Source organism: Salvelinus alpinus, chromosome 29 (genome assembly GCF_045679555.1).
Source record: "Salvelinus alpinus chromosome 29, SLU_Salpinus.1, whole genome shotgun sequence".
NCBI classification, from domain to species: Eukaryota; Metazoa; Chordata; class Actinopteri; order Salmoniformes; family Salmonidae; genus Salvelinus; species Salvelinus alpinus.
The window spans coordinates 40,479,450-40,500,016 of record NC_092114.1 but is presented as its reverse complement, the minus strand read 5'-3'; the positions used below and the strand labels follow the sequence as shown (position 1 = coordinate 40,500,016).

Below are 20,567 nucleotides of genomic sequence, written 5' to 3'. Positions count from 1 at the left end.
AGATTTTCCTGGATTTGTGTTCCAGTCATGAAAGACTTGCTCCAGCCTCCCATCTCTCTACCTCATCACACTATTCCTCCTGTTATCATCTCTATGTCCTTCAACTTCCTGGTGAGAGAGGCCAATGCCCTGTCTTCCTATGACAAAACAACAGGGTAAACAACCAAGATGGGTTTCTATTGTTTTCTGTTAATTAGGGCCTATTTTTAATATTTCACAGAACTGGTCGGCAGCGTGGCAGCTCTATATTTACGAATGAAAACAAGTGGTTTCACCGCGAATGTGGATTCACTTCAAACAAAACAGAGACAGACACAGAGGCTCACTCACACACACACACACACACACACACACACACACACACACACACACACACACACACACACACACACACACACACACACACACACACACACACACACACACACACACACACACACACACACACACACACATACACTCACTCAAGTGCACATGTCGTACGTCACACACACACACACACACACACACACACACACACACACACACACACACACACACACACACACACACACACACACACACACACACACACAATGATTACATCAATATATAAAAGGTGTGTGTGTGTGTGCATGGTACATAGGCACATCCTCTCTTCTTCTCTGCTACATTCAAACATGTGATGTCCAGCATAGAGGACAAAATGGCTGGTGCTGAGCAGAAAAGATGAAAAAGGGTGAATAAGATTTTTTTCTCTTATTTCCTATACGGGCTAATTATAGTACTTACTTTCAGAAGTAGAACAATTGCAAAAGCCTAATATTGTGATATCAAATAATTACCAGATAAATGCAGACAGGATTACAGTAATTAAATAGCACAATTCTTTATATGTGTATCTCTAACATATGCATTATTAAGTTCTTTATCTGTGTGTAATAATTTCAAGTGGCAAAATCCCCTTGCAGTGAAAAAGTTCTGCCCAGAGTTGAATATTAGAAACTCACAATAGCAATTATCATGTATTCCCTTAGGACAAACATAACCGCAAAGCGCGAGGCTTGAATTATCTTTAGTGTTTTTTTTAAGGTAGGCTATAAACTGGCTTCTCTTTTGCTTGGAGAGAGAGAGGAGATGAGGGAGCAGGGAGGAGGAATAGAGGTTTACATATGGGTTTAAGGGGAGGGGGAAAAAGAGAGGGGAGGGAGGGAGACAGGGAGAGTTTTAATAAATATCTTGATTGCATACTGATACACCACTGTATCTACTCCTTCGTAAAAAATATTCCACAACGACAAGTTTAGCATTCAACACGTGTCGCGGGAGTGATGAAGAGAGAGGTTGCTAGGTGACGAGGCGTATATACTGAATTTTAACAAAATAACTGGTGAGAGGGGAAAAATTGGGAGGGAGGTAGTCAGCAACATGTAGGTTCGCTGAGTACAGAAAAGCTCGACACTGTGTATCGGTGCAACATTTCAATAGATAGGCTACACATCGGGAGATCACCCGCAGGATATGGTCAGAAGAGGAATGGATGTATTGTGGATGGAGAGACGAGGGGAGAAGAGAGTGTCGGGCTCCTGAAAAACAGTGAGTATTTTCTCCTCGCTGTGAGGCTGATATGTTTAGGTTTCCTTTAAGAAGTGTTCCAAGATTTGCCCTTCAAATTCTGCTGAATGTTATGCACGGGGACCGGAATAGTGGCGTAGCGTTTCTCGAGGCTATATATGTGTCGACTCGTATGGGTAGCTAGCTTGATGGATAGGCGACAACTGGCCGGTGCGCGAGACTTTGACCCCTCTGTCATTGATGCGCGTGCACACTCCAAGAGCTCTGACTATTTCCAGACTCACATTGCACATGCATAGCCTACTGTACACACACACTGGCACGGGCTTTTATTCACACACACACACGCGTCCTGAGTCACCACACATAACTTACATTAGTGATGAAAGAAATGTGGACCTTTCTTACCTCACCAAAATCCGCATGTGTATCTGGGTACATTACCATTCCTCATTAATATGCCATGTCGACCACATTGCCTTCATTTGAAGTCGGTTTATGCGCATGTGTGCGTTTGTCCTTTCTATTGTTTTCTTGTCCAGGGAGAACACTTTGTAGCCTTTTCCCTGCCACATCTCCTGCTATTTGCCCAAGACAGCTTTCAGATGTTGAATCAATCCTAGAGCTTTCTGTATGTACCCAATACCCATCTGTCAGCTGTTCACCCCACTATATTCATTGGGAGACAGCTCTTTGAATTGCAATTCTGAGCTGTGCACAAGTTAATTTGCTCTGATCTTATCAGAATTCTTAAGGCGAACTATCCTACTTGCACTGATGTTGTGTGTATTTCAGTGGAGGCTCCTCAGAGGAGGAAGTGGAGGACCATTCTCCTCAATGAATTTCATAAAAATAAATATAGTGAAATATTAAAAAGTTATCCTTTTTAGATAAAACTATACAAAATATATTCACATCACCAAATAATTTATTAAAATGCACTGTTTTGCAATGAAGGTCTACAGTAGCCTCAGCAGCACTCTGTGGGGTAGCACCTTGGTGTAGCCGAAGGACAGCTAGCTTCCGTCCTCCTCTGGGTACATTGACCTCAATACAAAACCTAGGAGGCTCATGGGTCTCATAGACCTACACAGTAATTATGACAGCTTCCGGAGGACGTCCTCCAGCCTATCACAGCTCTTGCAGCATGAACTGACATGTTGTCCACCCAATCAAAGGGTTAGAGAAAGACAATAGTTTATTTCAAAATGAAGGAGAAGTAAGAGAGAGAGTGAGCTAGCTAGCTATATTTCGTATTACAGTGCATTTGGAAAGTATTCAGACCCCTTCACCTTTTACACATTTTATTATTTTACAGCCTTGTTCTAACATTGATTAAATAGTTTTTTCCCCCTCATTAATGTACAAAACTGAAATATCACATTTATATAAGTATTCAGACCCTTTACTCAGTACTTTTTTAAAGTTCCTTTGGCAGCGATTACAGCCTTGAGTCTTCTTGGGTATGACACTACAAGCTTGGCACACCTGTATTTGGGGAGTTTCTTACAAGCATGGCACACCTGTATTTGGGGCGTTTCTTCCATTAATCTCTGCAGATCCTCTCAAGCTCTGTCAGGTTGGATGGGGAGCGTCGCTGCACAGCTATTTTCAAGTCTCTCCAGAGGTGTTAGATCGGGTTCAAGTACGGGCTCTGGCTGGGCTACTAAAGGACATACAGAAACTTGGCTGTGTGCTTAAGGTCGTTGTCCTGTTGGAAGGTGAACCTTCACCCAAGTCTGAGGTCCTGAGCGCTCTGGAGCAGGTTTTCATCAAGGATCTCTCAGTACTTTGCTCCGTTCATCATTCCCTCGATCCTGACTAGTCTCCCAGTCCCTGCCACTGAAAAACATTCTCACAGCATGATGCTGCCACCACCATGCTTCACCGTGGGGATGGTGCCAGATTTCCTCCAGATGTGACACTTGGCATTCAGGCCAGATAAATCTAGCTTTCATCTGACCAGAGAATCTTGTTTCTCATGGTTTGAGAGTCCTTTAGGTGCCTTTTGGCAAACTCCAAGCGGGCTGTCATGTGCCTTTTACTGAGGAGTGGCTTCCGTATGGCCACTCTACCAAAAGGACTGATTGGTGGAGTGCCGCAGAGATGGTTGTCCTTCTGGAAGGTTCTCCCATCTCCACAGAGGAACTCTGGAGCTCTGTTAGAGTGCCCATCAGGTTCTTGGTCACCTCCCTGTCCAAGGCCCTTCTCCACCGATTGCTCAGTTTGGGATGGCCGGCCAGCTCTATGTCAAAGCTTCTTCTTTTTAATATTGATGGAGGCCACTGTGTTCTTGGGGACTTGCAGCAATGTTTTGTCTGTGCCTCGACACAATCCTTTCTCGGAGCTCTATGGACAATTCCTTCGACCTCATGGCTTGTTTTTTGCTCTGACATGCACTGTCAACTGTGGGACCTTATATAGACAGGTGTGTGCCTTTCCAAATCATGTCCAATCAATTGAATTTACCACATCTCAAGGATGATCAATGGAAACAGGATGCACCTGAGCTCAATTTCGAGTCTCATTGCGAAGGGTTTGAATACTTATGTAAATAAGGTATTTCTGTTATGTATTTTAATACATTTTCAAAAATGTCTAAACACCTGTTTTTGTTTTGTCATTATGGGGTATTGTGTGTAGATTGATGAGTAAAAAATGTATTTAATACATTTTAGAATAAGGCTGTGACGTAACAAAATGTGGGTAAAAGTCAATGGGTCTGAATACTTTCCGAATGCACTGTATATATATATATTTTTTTTTTTAAACTTTCACTTACTTAGCTAGCAAATGTAGCTAGGTAGTTTAGCCTACTCAAACACCCGGTTCAGAGAGGGATGCTATGTTAGCTAGCTGGCTATGGCTATTCAACACGGGAACTCTTCCAAGTCAAGGTAAGCATTTGGTTTTATTAATTTATTGCCACCGGAGCCCACCGGTGTAACTAACTGCTTGCTATAAACTGTACTGCATAATTGTAGCAGGTTAACTAATGCGTTAGTTCTAGTAGCTATGTTGACTATGACCTTAATATAGTGAAAACGATGTAGACTGTGTGTAGCGGTTATGGTAGGAAAGTTTGGCTTGGAAAGGTTTTTTCCCCTGATAATAGACAGCTGTTGTATTGTGCACTGAAGTCCACAAGCAAAGGGTAAAGGTCAGAAGAGGAGAGAACGTAGATGTATGAAGGAGTTATACATACAACGAGCAAAGTGATCATGTGGTTTATGGGTTCGTTCACTCTGGCTATGTACTCTGATTTCAGAGCACTCTAGTCTGAGTGCCAGAGCGCAGAATAACGGATTAATTTACGAACGCGCAACACCCGTTGAATATGACCGGTGCCAGTAAATGTCGGCAAAATAACGTAATTTAATTTTTGCCAGCAGTTCAGTTACAGTCACCAACACTCTAGATAACAGGAAAACAGCCTAACCAGCTCTGCTAGGGCGAGTAACATGGTCAGAGTCAGGTGTTCTCTCATTTGTGTCTGGAAGTAGCTAGCAAGCTAGCCAACTTTAGCCAGTTAGCTTAAGTTCTTCACTGACGTTTTGAGGTCAGAATGCTCGGATCAACCCTACTCGTCGGCCAGAGCGTCCAGTGTGCGCTCTGAACGCTCCGAGGGCGAAACGCTCTGAATTTACAAACGCCCACAGCGAACTCTGAGTTCACTCTGGCACCCCAGAGTGAATTTATGAACACACCCTATAGGCTATATGGCTATTAATTCCGCCGATTCTGTTGAAAAAACTTTTCTTAAACGGAAGCAAACAAAATGAACCGGGGATAAACATACCTGAATTTGTCCAATAGAAACTCTCGTTTGCAACTGTTGGAGTGATGATTATAACCTAGATGAACTAGATGCAGGCAAGAGCGTGCAAGGTGGTGTTGAATGTGTGTCACTGTATGTCACCTTGATTACTCTAATTTCTCTCGACCTGTGCACCTACATTGTAAAACGTTCATTCATAGGCTAGGTTGTAGCAACCTCATGATGAGTATAGGGAAAATTTGAGTATCATGTAGTAGCCTAAACCCATCGACGTTACGTTGAACCGGGTGAATGGAATATGAATAAGAGTCATCCAATATGCTGGAATATAAATGAGGCCATGCTCATGAAAAAGAAAATGGTCCCCCCCTCATCATAAACGGCACCAACCGCCACTGATGTAAATTGAGTAAATACTTGATCTGTAGGCTAGTGGCATGTTTAAATAACATTTGCATCCTTAAACGGTCCATGGGTACACTGATTCTTGTGAAAACTAATATTGTAGGCCTTTTATTTCTATCCTAGAGCAAGTTGAAACAGGGCTTTTCATTGATCATTATGAGATAGATAGCCTTGAAGGGACACTTTCCATGTTTGGGGTTCTCAAGTGCTTGACAGCATGGAATCTTGACTGTAGCCTGAAAACTCCGTGTTCAGTTGATGACACCGTGCCCGACTTGTTTTCTTTGTTAGTTATTCTGGACTAGACATGTGTGCATGAAAGCGGGTGGGATTTGCTATTGGACTATAATGGACCTAGTTTCACGTGTCATCAATTTTCACACACACAATATGCAACAGTCCACACAATCTAATTTCGTTTTTTTTTCTCTGTGAAACCGATTGTGGAACTAGTGCTAATCCAAAATGCTCCATTTCATCCATTTCATCCGGGAAGGAAGTTGAAACACATCTTACCATTTGTCATCAGCTGATATCATGGCCTCTGAATGAGTTATCCCAGAGTTATCCCAGAGGAACCCTTTTATGTAGAGAACCAAATCCCGACAAAGGCAGACCCAAGTCACTCAGGGGAGGCTTCTCTCAGACAGTTGTTTCAGCTCTGAGTAACTCTCGACTTGTTGGGACTTGTCACAGTAAATCACCAGAGTAATGTGACACTCAGAAGTTCAGGTCCACCGAGTAGGAGACAGAGGAGGAAGAGAAGTAGGGCTGCACCTGTAGTGTCACCTGAGGATTCAGTTCTGTGCTTCCAACTTCCAGGCAGGGGCGGGTTGTGTTCATTAAGGCACACGATGGAAAACGTTTCAAGCAACAGAAAATGAGTCCAGGTAGTTCCTTCCTGTTTCAGCCTGTTTTCTACCATTTGGTGCCTAATGAACACAACCCCTACCACAGACAAAGAACAGAAAGCAGGATGTCCTTTCATATCGAGTACACCTTTACAAAAGTGATTCTTCATCCCTGAGAATGGCACTCAGTCTGAGGTGTTTCATTGAGTCACTTGTGTATGAATGAATGGTTGTTGGCTGCATGACATTGTCAGCTATGTTAGTGGGGGCCTTGGACTGAAATCACCTGTTCTGCTTAGCGGAGGAAAGGAGGCCATTTTAGCTTCACCTTCTTTAGCGACAAGCCAAGTGGCTTGATGGTGATGGTGATGGTGATGGTGGTGAAATTGTTGGTTGGTTTGGCTACACCCAGGGGACCCACCATGAGACTTTCTCAGCTTTCCTGACTGACAAAAAAAATTGGATTAAGCCTTCGATCCGACTTAACGTCAAAGTAGTGAGCTGGAGGTGGGGGTCTGCCTTAAGGTCGCATCCAATGACGACCGCCTGAACGTACGTGACAGAATAATATGATCGGAACCTCACCTTCGACTCACCCAGACCCTGTTTGAAGGCCACTCCGAAACTTCTGAACCACATCTTCATTCCAAATGCTCTATTGTCGCTGTTTGGCTACGTAGCCTAGTCAGTTAGCCTACAGTAGGCTAGGCTAAATGCAGGCCTAAAGGCTATCCTTCTCAGTATCAGATCCCATTGACCAAAGAAGGCGCCGTCTCATTTAACACAAGCCTATCTGCGAGCCGATATATCTAATGTTCAAATTAACTTTCAAAATTCATCAATGCTCCTTTTCTGTTTTTATCGGCTGTGTGTAAGCTAGTAAGACTTTTCAATGATAACCAACTCAAGCTTCTTGCCTCGGTGACTCAGAGAACTGGTGTTTAATGGTGCCTCTAGTATCACTGTTTGCATATTTACAGTGCAGCCAGCCAGTATCTATCCATTGCAAATAGGCCTGTGGTATATCATGGCTATAGTGTAGGTGTCGCAATCTCTACTCTACTTCTAAAGCACAAAACCTGATAACGTCCCACGACAAGGAACCACACAATGCCCGTGAATTAATACTTGTTCTTTACTGTGAGCTGAGCACTCTTTCCAAAGTCTTCAGGTTACATTTTTTTTGGGGGGGGGGGTCATCTTGATCAAATGCATTCAGGGGACCCCAACCTTGATTGTTCAAGATTTTTTTTTAAGCTTGGGCAAACAGTTTGGTATGGAGAGTCTCTATGCTTGACGATGGTGGGGCTGATACTGTCTAAATAATACTAGCTATAACGGTTGTTGAGAACACTGTGGAACAGATTGGTTTGCTTTCTGTTAACATTGCGTTTTAATCGGGTCGTAAATTGCGTCTCCCTTATCGTAGAGAGCTAACATTCGGCTCACGGCATTGATCGTAAATCCCCTTCGTCCAAATGTAAATTGACATTTCATTTGCACACTTTGGCTTGATGAAGTCACTGCTTCGACCTGCTCGGCCACAGCCTCTTGTACCAGTGTGACTGGAAACGTCTGTCTTCATTTCGCTTCCTCTTAGGAGAGCAATTGAGCTTCAGCCAGCTACTCTACGACACCGACCAACACAAATGATTACACATCTCGGATCAGCTGTGTTTTTTTGGGGTTTTTTTCTTAGTCAGTTCTACTGACAGGCAGGTTTATTGGTCGGTCGCTTGATTGGCAGCTGGTTGTCTGACAGAGCCGATGAATAAGTCTGTGGACCTTTTTCACAGAGGCAGGTTTTTGGCTCAAACCCCAGTACAGTATGTTCAGAACATGTCTAGGAATAGAGAAAGAGAGAGAGAGAGAGAGAGAGAGAGAAACCGAGAGAGCGAGGGAGCTGAATGAGGCATAAGAGGAAGACAATTTATACAGACTGAAATAAAGAGTTATGTGTGTGTGTTGTCTCTGGTATAGATTCGTTTTTTTCTTCTCTATTGTCTTCCGTTCTTCCCAGGTGTACTTTCCCTCCGATAGGTCTGTTTGTGTACAGACCCTGCCAATTTCTTTGTCTCTCTTTACCTTCAACAACTTTAATTCCACCTTAGCACCAAACCACAAAACCACAGCCAAGGCATTTTACATAATTATTCCTCAAATAGATGGATCTACTGTCAGACACATGGATTTAATAAAGCTGGTCATACAGTGGGGAGAACAAGTATTTGATACACTGCTGATTTTGCAGGTTTTCCTACTTACAAAGCATGTAGAGGTCTGTAATTTTTATCATAGGTACACTTCAACTGTGAGAGACGGAATCTAAAACAAAAATCCAGAAAATCACATTGTATGATTTTTAAGTAATTAATTTGCATTTTATTGCATGACATAAGTATTTGATCACCTACCAACCAGTAAGAATTCCGGCTCTCACAGACCTGTTAGTTTTTCTTTAAGAAGCCCTCCTGTTCTCCACTCATTACCTGTATTAACTGCACCTGTTTGAACTCGTTACCTGTATAAAAGACACCTGTCCACACACTCAATCAAACAGACTCCAACCTCTCCACAATGGCCAAGACCAGAGAGCTGTGTAAGGACATCAGGGGTAAAATTGTAGACCTGCACAAGGCTGGGATGGGCTACAGGACAATAGGCAAGCAGCTTGGTGAGAAGGCAACAACTGTTGGCGCAATTATTAGAAAATGGAAGAAGTTGAAGATGACAGTCAATCACCCTCGGTCTGGGGCTCCATGCAAGATCTCACCTCGTGGTGCATCAATGATCATGAGGAAGGTGAGGGATCAGCCCAGAACTACACGGCAGGACCTGGTCAATGACCTGAAGAGAGCTGGGACCACAGTCTCAAAGAAAACCATTAGTAACACACTACGCCGTCATGGATTAAAATCCTGCAGCGCATGCAAGGTCCCCCTGCTCAAGCCAGCGCATGTCCAGGCCCGTCTGAAGTTTGCCAATGACCATCTGGATGATCCAGAGGAGGAATGGGAGAAGATCATGTGGTCTGATGAGACAAAAATAGAGCTTTTTGGTCTAAACTCCACTCGCCCTGTTTGGAGGAAGAAGAAGGATGAGTACAACCCCAAGAACACCATCCCAACCGTGAAGCATGGAGGTAGAAACATCATTCTCTGGGGATGCTTTTCTGCAAAGGGGACAGGACGACTGCACCGTATTGAGGGGAAGATGGATGGGGCCATGTATCGCGAGATCTTGGCCAACAACCTCCTTCCCTCAGTAAGAGGATTGAAGATGGGTCGTGACTGGGTCTTCCAGCATGACAACGACCCGAAACATACAGCCAGGGCAACTAAGGAGTGGCTCCGTAAGAAGCATCTCAAGGTCCTGGAGTGGCCTAGCTAGTCTCCAGACCTGAACCCAATAGAAAATCTTTGGAGGGAGCTGAAAGTCCATATTGCCCAGCGACAGCCCCGAAACCTAAAGGATCTGGAGAAGGTCTGTATGGAGGAGTGGGCCAAAAAACCCTGCTGCAGTGTGTGCAAACCTGGTCAAGAACTACAGGAAACGTATGATCTCTGTAATTGCAAACCAAGGTTTCTGTACCAAATATGAAGTTCTGCTTTTCTGATGTATCAAATACTTATGTCATGCAATAAAATGCAAATTAATTACTTAAAAATCATACAATGTGATTTTCTGGATTTTTGTTTTAGATTCCGTCTCTCACAGTTGAAGTGTACCTATGATAAAAATTACAGACCTCTACATGCTTTGTAAGTAGTAAAACCTGCAAAATCGGCAGTGTATCAAATACTTGTTCTCCCCACTGTATAACAATAAGGCCAGTCTTTGGGGGTTTACGTTGTGCCCAACAGGTCGTTAATCTTTGGTGGCACTGCATGGGGCGTGTAGATAGGCACCTTTGCCGATTCTTTATTGTGGCGTGACAACCGAGACACCCACCGGCGGAGACCTGTAATCCGCCAGCTCCCCTGGGGTCAAAGTTGAGGATCGTGAGCCAGCTAAATACCAACTCATTAGGCCTGGCCAAATGGGACTCTGGAGACATGAAACCCTTAGAAGCGTGTGAGAGACTGAGGGAGCCACAAGGGAGGGAGAGGGAGTAGGATAGAGGGAAGAGAGGCAGGAGAGGAAAGAAGGAGAAACAAACGAGGGAGTGTGATAGATAGGATGTGGGAGAGGGAGAGAGGGACAGGCCAGGGATAGATAGAGAGGGAGTGGGAGATAGATGGAATGGTAGAGAGAGAAGAGAGAGAGAGAAAGATAGAGGCAGAATGACGATACCAAGGGGGGGTCGAGGGAGCAAGAGACACCCTCAGCATCCTATAACCCACTGGGCACACATCCCCCCCACCCACCGTCCTTGGTCTGTCCTCATGTCTCTCCTTCGTCTTATCCACTTCCCCTCCCACCCCTCTTGCTCTCTCACTTGCCTGATTTTACCTTTCCTTCTTCCCCTGTCATTTCCTGAAGAAAAAAATATCTGATCATCCTCTGCCCCTTTACCCATAACTCCCTTCACCAGCTTCCCTTTAAATCTAATGAAGGTCATGTTTATTAAAAACATTGTTAGCAAGGTCACCGGTTAGCCTGTTGATTACTTCTTTGCAGAGGGAGCAGACGCTGTTAAATACCTCAGTGCTTCCTCCGAGCAGGCCAGCATTCATTGATTCCTTCCCCTCCCATCATCCATAGCCGCAGCATATGGGGAATGAAGAATGTCGCCAATGACCCTCAGCAAATGTAATGTGATATGTATTTTTGGAGTAGCAATTATTGATAGAAATAATATTGCTCCTTTGTATGCAGAGTGCTATGGGGCAAGGTTTGTTCCCAGTACAATTTCCACCACCAAATTACTTTCATGCAAAGACGACGCGTGAGGTAATGCATCACATCCCCAATAAATTGGAATGCGATGTTCAATTCAATTCAATTTTATTTTATATAGCCCTTCGTACATCAGCTAATATCTCGAAGTGCTGTACAGACACCCAGCCTAAAACCCCAAACAGCTAGTAATGCAGGTGTAGAAGCACGGTGGCTAGGAAAAACTCCCTAGAAAGGCCAAAACCTAGGAAGAAACCTAGAGAGGAACCAGGCTATGAGGGGTGGCCAGTCCTCTTCTGGCTGTGCCGGGTGGAGATTATAACAGAACTATGCCAAGATGTTCAAAAATGTTCATAAGTGACAAGCATGGTCAAATAATAATCATGAATAATTTTCAGTTGGCTTTTCATAGCCGATCATCAAGAGTTGAAAAACAACAGGTCTGGGACAGGTGGCGGTTCCATAACCGCAGGCAGAACAGCTGAAACTGGAATAGCAGCAAGGCCAGGCGGACTGGGGACAGCAAGGAGTCACCACGGGCGGCAGTCCCGACGCATGGTCCTAGGGCCCAGGTCCTCCGAGAGAAAGAAAGAGAGAAGGAGAAAATTAGAGAGAGCCAAGATTTTCAAAATGTTCATAAATGACAAGCATGGTCAAATAATAATCAGGAATAAATCTCAGTTGGCTTTTCATAGCCGATCATTAAGAGTTGAAAACAGCAGGTCTGGGACAGGTAGGGGTTCCATAACCGCAGGCAGAACAGTTGAAACTGGAATAGCAGCAAGGCCAGGCGGACTGGGGACAGCAAGGAGTCACCACGGCCGGTAGTCCCGACGTATGGTCCTAGGGCTCAGGTCCTCCGAGAGAAAGAAAGAGAGAAGGAGAAAATTAGAGAGAGCATACTTAAATTCACACAGGACACTGGATAAGACAGGAGAAGTACTCCAGGTAACCAACTGACCCTAGCCCCCCGACACATAAACTACTGCAGCATAAATACTGGAGGCTGAGACAGGAGCGGTCAGGAGACACTGTGGCCCCATCCGAAGAAACCCCCGGACAGGGCCAAACAGGAAGGATATAACCCCACCCACTTTGCCAAAGCACAGCCCCCGCACCACTAGAGGGAAATCCTCAACCACCAACATTACAATCCGGAGACAAGGCCGAGTATAACCCACAAAGGTCTCCACCACAGCACAAACCAAGGGGGGGCGCCAACCCAGACAGGAAGATCACGTCAGTAACTCAACCCACTCAAGTGACGCACCCCTCCTAGGGACGGCATGAAAGAGCACCAGCAAGCCAGTGACTCAGCCCCTGTAACAGGGTTAGAGGCAGAGAATCCCAGTGGAGAGAGGGGAACCGGCCTGGCAGAGAATGCGATGTTCTTTATTTACAGCCACAAAATCAGTAGGAAATGATGAATATTGCTTCTTGTGTGTCCTTATTTGGTGCAAAATGTAATGGGAAATACTAGTGCGTAATGTAATGATTTGTATTTCATCCAGGCAAACCCTTTAGACCATTTATCTTAACTACTTAAAGTAGTGTTGCATAACTAACTGCTGTGCTCAGTGTGAGGGAATTGGAGTATATTTTTTGTTAGAGAAAAAGAGGTATGTTTACGTGTTTAAAGCTCAGGGAGCCCTGTTTCTGTTCCGTTGTTCTCCTGGGACTTCCTTGGAAACAAGACAGATCACCTCGAGGGGATTTTGAAATATTTTTTTTGTTTTGTTATATATAAATATATAAATAGAATAAGATAAATATAGTAACTGCCAGTCTGTCTGACAATGTATATATTACACATGCATCGAGCTGTACCTACAGTAGATGCTGTAGCAGGAGGAAGACATCTTTAACTACGTGAAATTCCATTTCTGTCAGACATGGAGTCACGGAGTGCCATGAAAAGCAGTTTGCTTTGACAAAATTGAATTGAATCTTACTCTATGTGAGTGTGTATAAGATTGTGTGTGTATGAGAGTGTGTGTGTGTGTGTGTGTGTGTGTGTGTGTGTGTGTGTGTGTGTGTGTGTGTGTGTGTGTGTGTGTGTGTGTGTGTGTGTGTGTGTGTGTGTGTGTGTGTGTGTGTTTGCGTGCGAGAGCGTTTGTGTGTGTGTGTGTGTGTGTGAATGTCCTTCTGTGTGTCAGGGGGCTGGTCAAGTCATCTTTAAGCTTATTAGGGAGGGTCCTGACTTATGGGTCATGAGATGTTTTGAGCACACCTGACTGTCCATCACACTCCTGCTAATGGTGTTAATGGTGCTAATGGTGTTAATGGTGCTAATGGTGTTAATGGTGCTAATGGTGTTAATGGTGCTAACGGTGTGCCACAGTGCCAGCGGATGCCGTTTGGAGTAAGACAGGGACAGACAGTTCCTCATAAGCCTTGTGCTGCTCTGGACAAGAGCAGAAAGTCTGGCAACACTGAGACGGCCAGAAAGAGAGACTGGACACAATCACGCTGTCTGTGGGCTCCGCCCGTCCATTTCCTTCATGGGCAGTGCAGTTACTAATGGCTACCGGTTATCTTGTTTTCCCGGAGAGCGTTTTTGAGCTGACCGTGCTATATGATCACCACAGAAGATTCATGTTGGAGCTGAACATGCAATACGACCGTCAACGCAAGATGCGGGAGCTTTTGGAGGGGAAATATGAGGACATCCATTCATGTTGTAAAACCCATTAGGCCTGTAAGCCGTTGACAACCAAGACAAATAGATATGGGGAGGAGTTCAAGGATGTAAACCCTCTATGCTAATGCCTGGATAGATAACGTGGCTACAGAGTTCCGTCCAGTACTTACAGCTGAAACTGCTCATGCAGGCCAGGATATTCATTATCCATTCATACAGCCGTGTGTTTGACAGCAATCTCTGGGGAGCCACAGCGTACAGCAACTCTGACCTGTATTCTAATCATCTTCTCCCAACGCTATTTCCCTAACCCCTATACCACTCTACAGCCATGATACCGCAGGGCCCATTTAACATAGGCAACAAACAATGCACTCCATGCCAGTGGAAGACCATAAAACTCCTGTGTATGAGAGCTCTGGGGAGTGACAACAAGCTGACTGGTGTTAGGGCCAACGGATGGAATGCTAGCCTGGAATGATTGGTCCGGAACCCGTATGTATGGTTTGTAGTGCGGTTTGTACTGGATTTAGCCGTATCCCCTTCGAACGGAGTGCAGAACCTGTGTCTGTACTGGTGTGTACTGGTTTCATACGGTTTGAACTAGATTAATCCCTATGGCCTGCGGACTGAGTACGGCACCTGTGTGGTTTGTACTGTTTTCATATGGTCTGTACTGGTTTCATATGGTCTGTACTGGTTTCATATGGTCTGTACTGGTTTCATACGGTCTGTACTGGTTTCATACGGTCTGTACTGGTTTCATACGGTCTGTACTGGTTTCATATGGTCTGTACTGGTTTCATATGGTCTGTACTCGTTTCATACGGTCTGTACTGGTTTCATACGGTCTGTACTGGTTTCATACGGTCTGTACTGGTTTCATACGGTCTGTAGTGGTTTCATACGGTCTGTAGTGGTTTCATATGGTCTGTACTGGTTTCATATGGTCTGTACTGGTTTCATACGGTCTGTACTGGTTTCATATTGTCTGTACTGGTTTCATACGGTCTGTACTGGTTTCATATGGTTTGTACTGGTTTCATATGGTCTGTACTGGTTTCATACAGTCTGTACTGGACTCAGCCACTTGCCCTTTGGGCTGTATCGGGGAAACATATTCAAGAGTCTTTCTCCCTGTGAAAAAGGGTGAGGCCATTAGGTTTCATGGCAGGTTCTGCCCATAGGCTTAACTGGGGTAGGCAGTAGTAATATCCAACTTAATTATGCAACAGGCCGGGTTCGGGTGAGCCATTTTTCACTCATTCGGGCTGAGGTCTGGCTCTGTCTGAATGGTATATTGAGGGTAGTGTTAAATATTTCCCTCTACTACCGTCCCCTAGATACAGTATATCCTCTAGCCCTACTTTATTGCCTTCTCTTTCACTTTCCAGCCACTGTGGCTATCTGGCTCCTATATCCTATATCTGGCTCCTATATCACTCCTATATTTTCTCTCTCTATTCCACGACTGCTACGGTTTATTTTTGTTTGTCCCCCCCCTTTTTCCCCAAACTGATCACTTCATTGTGATCCCCCTCTTTTTATGCATTTCTTCCTCAGATGATGACTTGGCATCAAAAGGAGGGTTGCGAAAATGGAATAAGATAGAGAGAGAGAGAGTGAGAGAACAAGGCAGGAAGAAGCTGTTGGTTTGGGGGTGTGAGGAGAACATTACGTCAGCAAGCCTTCTGGTTCAAAGCAATGACATCAGCCACGGACGCTAGGAGAAATAACAGGCTCTAGGAGACGGACGGCCAGATGCTGATTGTGTATGCACGTTGCTCTGCGCGTTAGTGATCTGGAGAGAGTGTGTTTTCGACTGTGTGTATTTGTGTGTGCCCCAAGGGGATAGGGAGGGTTAATTAAAGAGAGTGAAGGGAAAGGGGGGGTGAGAAGGAAGGGGGATTGGCGGGGGTGGGGGGGTTGGCACGCTAAGCGACTTCAAAATGATTCATTGCTTTACATCTCCTTACGTTTCGCGTACAGTCCCATAGCCTGATTCGACTGCACGGAGCATTACCCCACCTCAACCACAATTGTTTAAAAAAAATGTGCATACACACACCTACCTCGACTTAATTCTTCCTTCCGCCACAGTTGTATTTGTATTGTAATTTAGCCCGGTCCGTTTAGATATACAGTACCTGTTGGTGGTTTATGGCTGCAAATACCTATAGCTTAGCTTTAAAGCTCTCCAATGGTGTGGGACCGAACCATGAATCAGCTCCTGGGGTAATGAATTCTGATGTCCCGTAGGGGGGAGGGTTGAGTTCAAGGGGTGAGCACTCCTACTCTAGTCCCTAAGCAGTGAGCTTATGTTCCTCTGTAGTTCACTGTACTTGGCTTTACGCTTACACTGACCTTAATTGATGTTGATCGATCGTATGGTAGGTGATGCAGGCCTCCCCTTCACATTTCATCCACCCCTCCGTCTAGCGCAATCTCTCTGCCCCACTGCGACTCTCTCTCTCTTTCGCTCTCTCTCTCTCTCTCTCTTTCGCTCTCTCTCTCTCTCCCCCCTTCCCTGTTGAAACCTGCTCTTTGTAGATGAGGCACAGTGGAAAGCGCCCCTTTTCCCATTACGCCTAACCCCCCCTCTCTCTTCCACTTAATAGTTTTTCAATAGTATCCCTCGCCACTGCAGCTCCTACTTACTTCTATGCGCATCATTGCTCCTCTCCTCACTAACTTATCCTTTCTTCTCCCCTCTCCACTTCAGGTCCCTTTTCGCCTGTGAACCGCCGCCACCACTCCGCCCACCAAACTGCGCCCCCCCTCCTCCCTCCCGCATGGCGGCCAAGCCTGCCCTCTCCCTCCTGTTGGCCGTGCTGGCCTGCACGGGGCCCGCCCGCTCCTCCCCTCCCCTCCTGCTCCGCCCCCGGGAGAGAGAGAGGGACTTGGGCGTAGTCAACATCGCTGTGGTCCACTCGGGCTCCTCCCTGCTCCCGGAGACGGCTGCTGCTGGGGGAACGGGCGCAACGGGCGGGCAGGGGGGGCCTCAGGGAAGGGGGTCCTCGTCGTCATTGGCTACGGTGTCGGCGTCCGCGCCGCTGGCGTCTGCATCGGCGGCTCTGGTGGGCGACAGCGTGATGACGCAGTATGGCCCGGCCAACGTGATCTACCTGACGGTGAACGAGAGCAGCCCGGCGAGCCTTCTTCTGCAGCTGTGTGAGCTGCTGGCCACCACGCCGCTCCAGGGCCTGGTGTTCGAGGAGGAGAGGCCCCCGCCACACAACCAGGCTCCCCTGGCCCCCATGATGGAGTTTGTCTCGGCCCAGACCGGAGTGCCCGTTGTGGCCGTGGGAGGAGGGGCCGGCCTGGGCAGGGAGCCACAGGTAACTACCTGGCTGTGACCTTTCCCTTGTTAATGGACTTCAAGTAATCAACCATTCTGTCGTGGCAGAATTATTGAATTTTCCACAATAAGTCCTAAATTACTGTGTGTTTGAAGCCTTACTAATTTGGCACATGATGCCTTCATTTTCTGCTTGTAAACTGGGTTTCTGGTTGAGAAGACGTCATAAAACCAGATTGCAACCAACTGGTCTCTGTTACATCCAGGTAAAGATGTCTTTTTCAAGACGTCATGGGGAAAGACGTTGTATTTTGGTTGCTCTCTGGTTGCTCAAAAGATGTTCACAGAACGTCCTCCTTATACAACTAGTATTGAACTGCACCGTTGGTTAAGGGCTTGTAAGTAAGCATTTCACGGTCTACACCTGTTGTATTCGGCGCATGTAATAACTACAATTTGATTTGATTTGATCTTTGCAACAATGTTTGCCCGCTGTATACAGTGTGGTCTGATTAGGAGCACACTACTTCAGTTCTCGAGGGCCACAGTCCTGCTGCTTTTTGTGTCTGCCTCGTACTTACTATAATTGAACAATTAATGTCACTGATTGCTGGGAAGGTTCAACACTTGGTCTCCAAAGGTCAAAATCAGCCGCTGATGAAGCAGACAACAGAGCGAGTGGTTGCACAACATTACCTTTAGAGACTCTCTCAATGGCATATCCTGTCTAAGTGTACTTATGTGCTTATTCGCCACGCAGTCCCATTTAGGATAAGGGCGCCCAACACTTAAAGGCAACCCAGACCTTTGCCTAGCACCTTTAATCAGTCTTTCTTCTCAAACCCAAATCTATAATTTGATGCTTAACCTATTTTTGTACACATATCCAACTGTGAACCTTTCTACAATTAGAGGCTCCGTTCAAGTCTCACTTGGCTTTGTTAATTGTGCACAGTGCATTCGGGAAGCATTCAGACCCCTTGACTTTTTCCGCATTTTTTTACGTTACAGCCTTATTCTAAAACGGATTTTTAAAAAAAAGGTTTCCCATCAATCTATACACAATACCCCATAATTACAAAGCGAAAACAAGTTTTTAGACATTTTTGCTAATTTATATAAAAAACTACAACAGAAATAGCTTCTTTACATAAGTATTCAGACCCTTTGCAATGAGACTCGAAATTGAGCTCAGGTGCATCCTGTTTCCATTGATCATCCTTAAAATGTTTCTGCAACTTGATTGTCTCTATAAGGTCCCACAGTTGACAGCGCATGTCAGAGCAAAAACCAAGCTATAATGTCGAAGTAATTGTCCGTAGAGGTCCGAGACAGGATTGTGTCGAGGCACAGATCTGGGGAGGGGTGCCAAAAAAATGTCTGCAGCATTGAAGGTCCTCAAGAACACAGTGGCTTCCAGCATTCTTCAATGGAAGATGTTTGCAACCACCAGATTGTTCCTGGAGCTGGCTTCCAGACCACACTGAGCAATCGGAGTAGAAGGGCCTTGGTCAGGGAGGTGACCAAGAACCCGATGGTCACTCTGACAGAGCTCCAGAGTTCCTCTGTGGAGATGGGAGAACCTTCCAGAAGGAGAACCATCTCTGCAGCACTCCACCAATCAGGTATTTATGGTAAAGTGGCTAGATGGAAGCCACTCCTCAGTAAAAGGCACATGGCAGCCTGCTTGGAATTTGCCGAAAGGCACCTAAAGGACTCTCTGACCATGAAAAACAAGATTCTCTGGTCTGATGAAAGCAAGATTGATCTCTTTGGCCTGAATGCCAAGCGTCACGTCTGGAGGAAACAAGGCACCATCCCTACGTTGAAGCATGGTGGTGGCAGCATCATGCTGTGGTTATGTTTTTCAGCGTCAGGGACGGGGAGACTAGTCAGGATCGAGGGAAAGAGGAACGGAACAAAGTACAGAGAGATCCTTGATGAAAACCTGCTCCAGAGCGCTCAGGACCTCAGACTGGGGTCCAGACTTCCAACAGGACAACGACTCTAAGCACACAGCCAAGAAAGACAACGCAGGAGTGGCTTCGGGACACGTCTCTGAATGTCCTTGAGTGGCACAGCCAGAGCCCCTCTCCGGAGAGACCTGAAAATAGCTGTGCAGAGATGCTCCCCATTCAACCTGATAGAGCTTGAGAGGATCTGCAGAGAAGAATGGGAGAAACTACCCAAATACAGGTGTGCCAAGCTTGTAGTGTCATACTCAAGAAGACTCGAGGCTGTAATTGCTACCAAAGGTGCTTCAACAAAGTACTGAGTAAATGGTCTGAATACTTACGTAAATGTGATATTAAAGTTGATAATTTTTAATACATTTGCAAAAATGTCAGAAAAACTGTTTTTGCTTTGTCATTATGGGGTATTGTGTGCAGATTGATGAGGGAAAAAAGCAATTTAATCAATTTTAGAATAAGGCTGTAATGTAACAAAATGTGCAAAACGTCAAGGGGTCTGAATACTTTCCGAATGCACTGTAGCTCTCTGAAAAATGTATATAGTGAGTGAGTTCAACGAGGGTCATTTACATATGCTTAGTACATAGTTCCTTCTAAATTGTATCCCTCTGTTCAGAGATGGGCTTTATTTCTGTTACATGTATTTGAAATACATATTTAAATTACTTTTGAGTAACTGTCCTGAAGTACAATCCAATGTATTTTGTAACAAGATACTTTAGAGTAGTGCATATATATTTTTTACCCTAGCACTGCACAGTAATCAACTAACCATCAATATTTGTTTATTTGAATCAACTGTGTCGTGCTAGGGCAAAAAACAAAATGTGCACTACTTGGGGTCCACAGGATTGAGTTTGGGACAATACAAAATACTTTTCTGTACCATTTTTTTTATAGCGGTTCACAAGCGTTGGTAATCAGAAGTCTGATGGCACTCGGGTGTGATAAGAGTGTCTGATAAATGACCAAAATGGACAAATGAACACTAGCATAACACACTGGCTATTATTCTAATGAGCTCTGCCCACAAACAAGGCCATATTTAATTAAAATACAAATTGTTTGGGAGTAGAGCTCATTAGAATATAATACCCAATGTGCTTTGCAAGTGTTCATTTTTACAAGTGTACATTTTGGTCGTTTAGCAGACGCTCTTGTCCAGAGCGTCTTACAGCAGTCAGTACATTCAACTAAGGTATATAAACAACCACATCAAAGTCATAGC

General features: G+C 45.1%; 1 protein-coding gene across 1 annotated transcript in view; it reads left to right on the top strand.

The window, feature by feature from the left end:
• The first annotated feature begins 1,218 nt into the window (after positions 1-1,218).
• Positions 1,219-20,567, top strand: part of LOC139558727 (glutamate receptor ionotropic, NMDA 2D-like) — a 57,981-nt gene continuing 38,632 nt past the window's right edge. The window contains exons 1-2 of the mRNA XM_071374100.1: positions 1,219-1,575; positions 16,791-17,406. Coding sequence (XP_071230201.1) covers positions 1,520-1,575; positions 16,791-17,406 — 672 coding nt within the window. The 5' untranslated portion in view covers positions 1,219-1,519. The remainder of the gene's footprint in view (positions 1,576-16,790; positions 17,407-20,567) is intronic.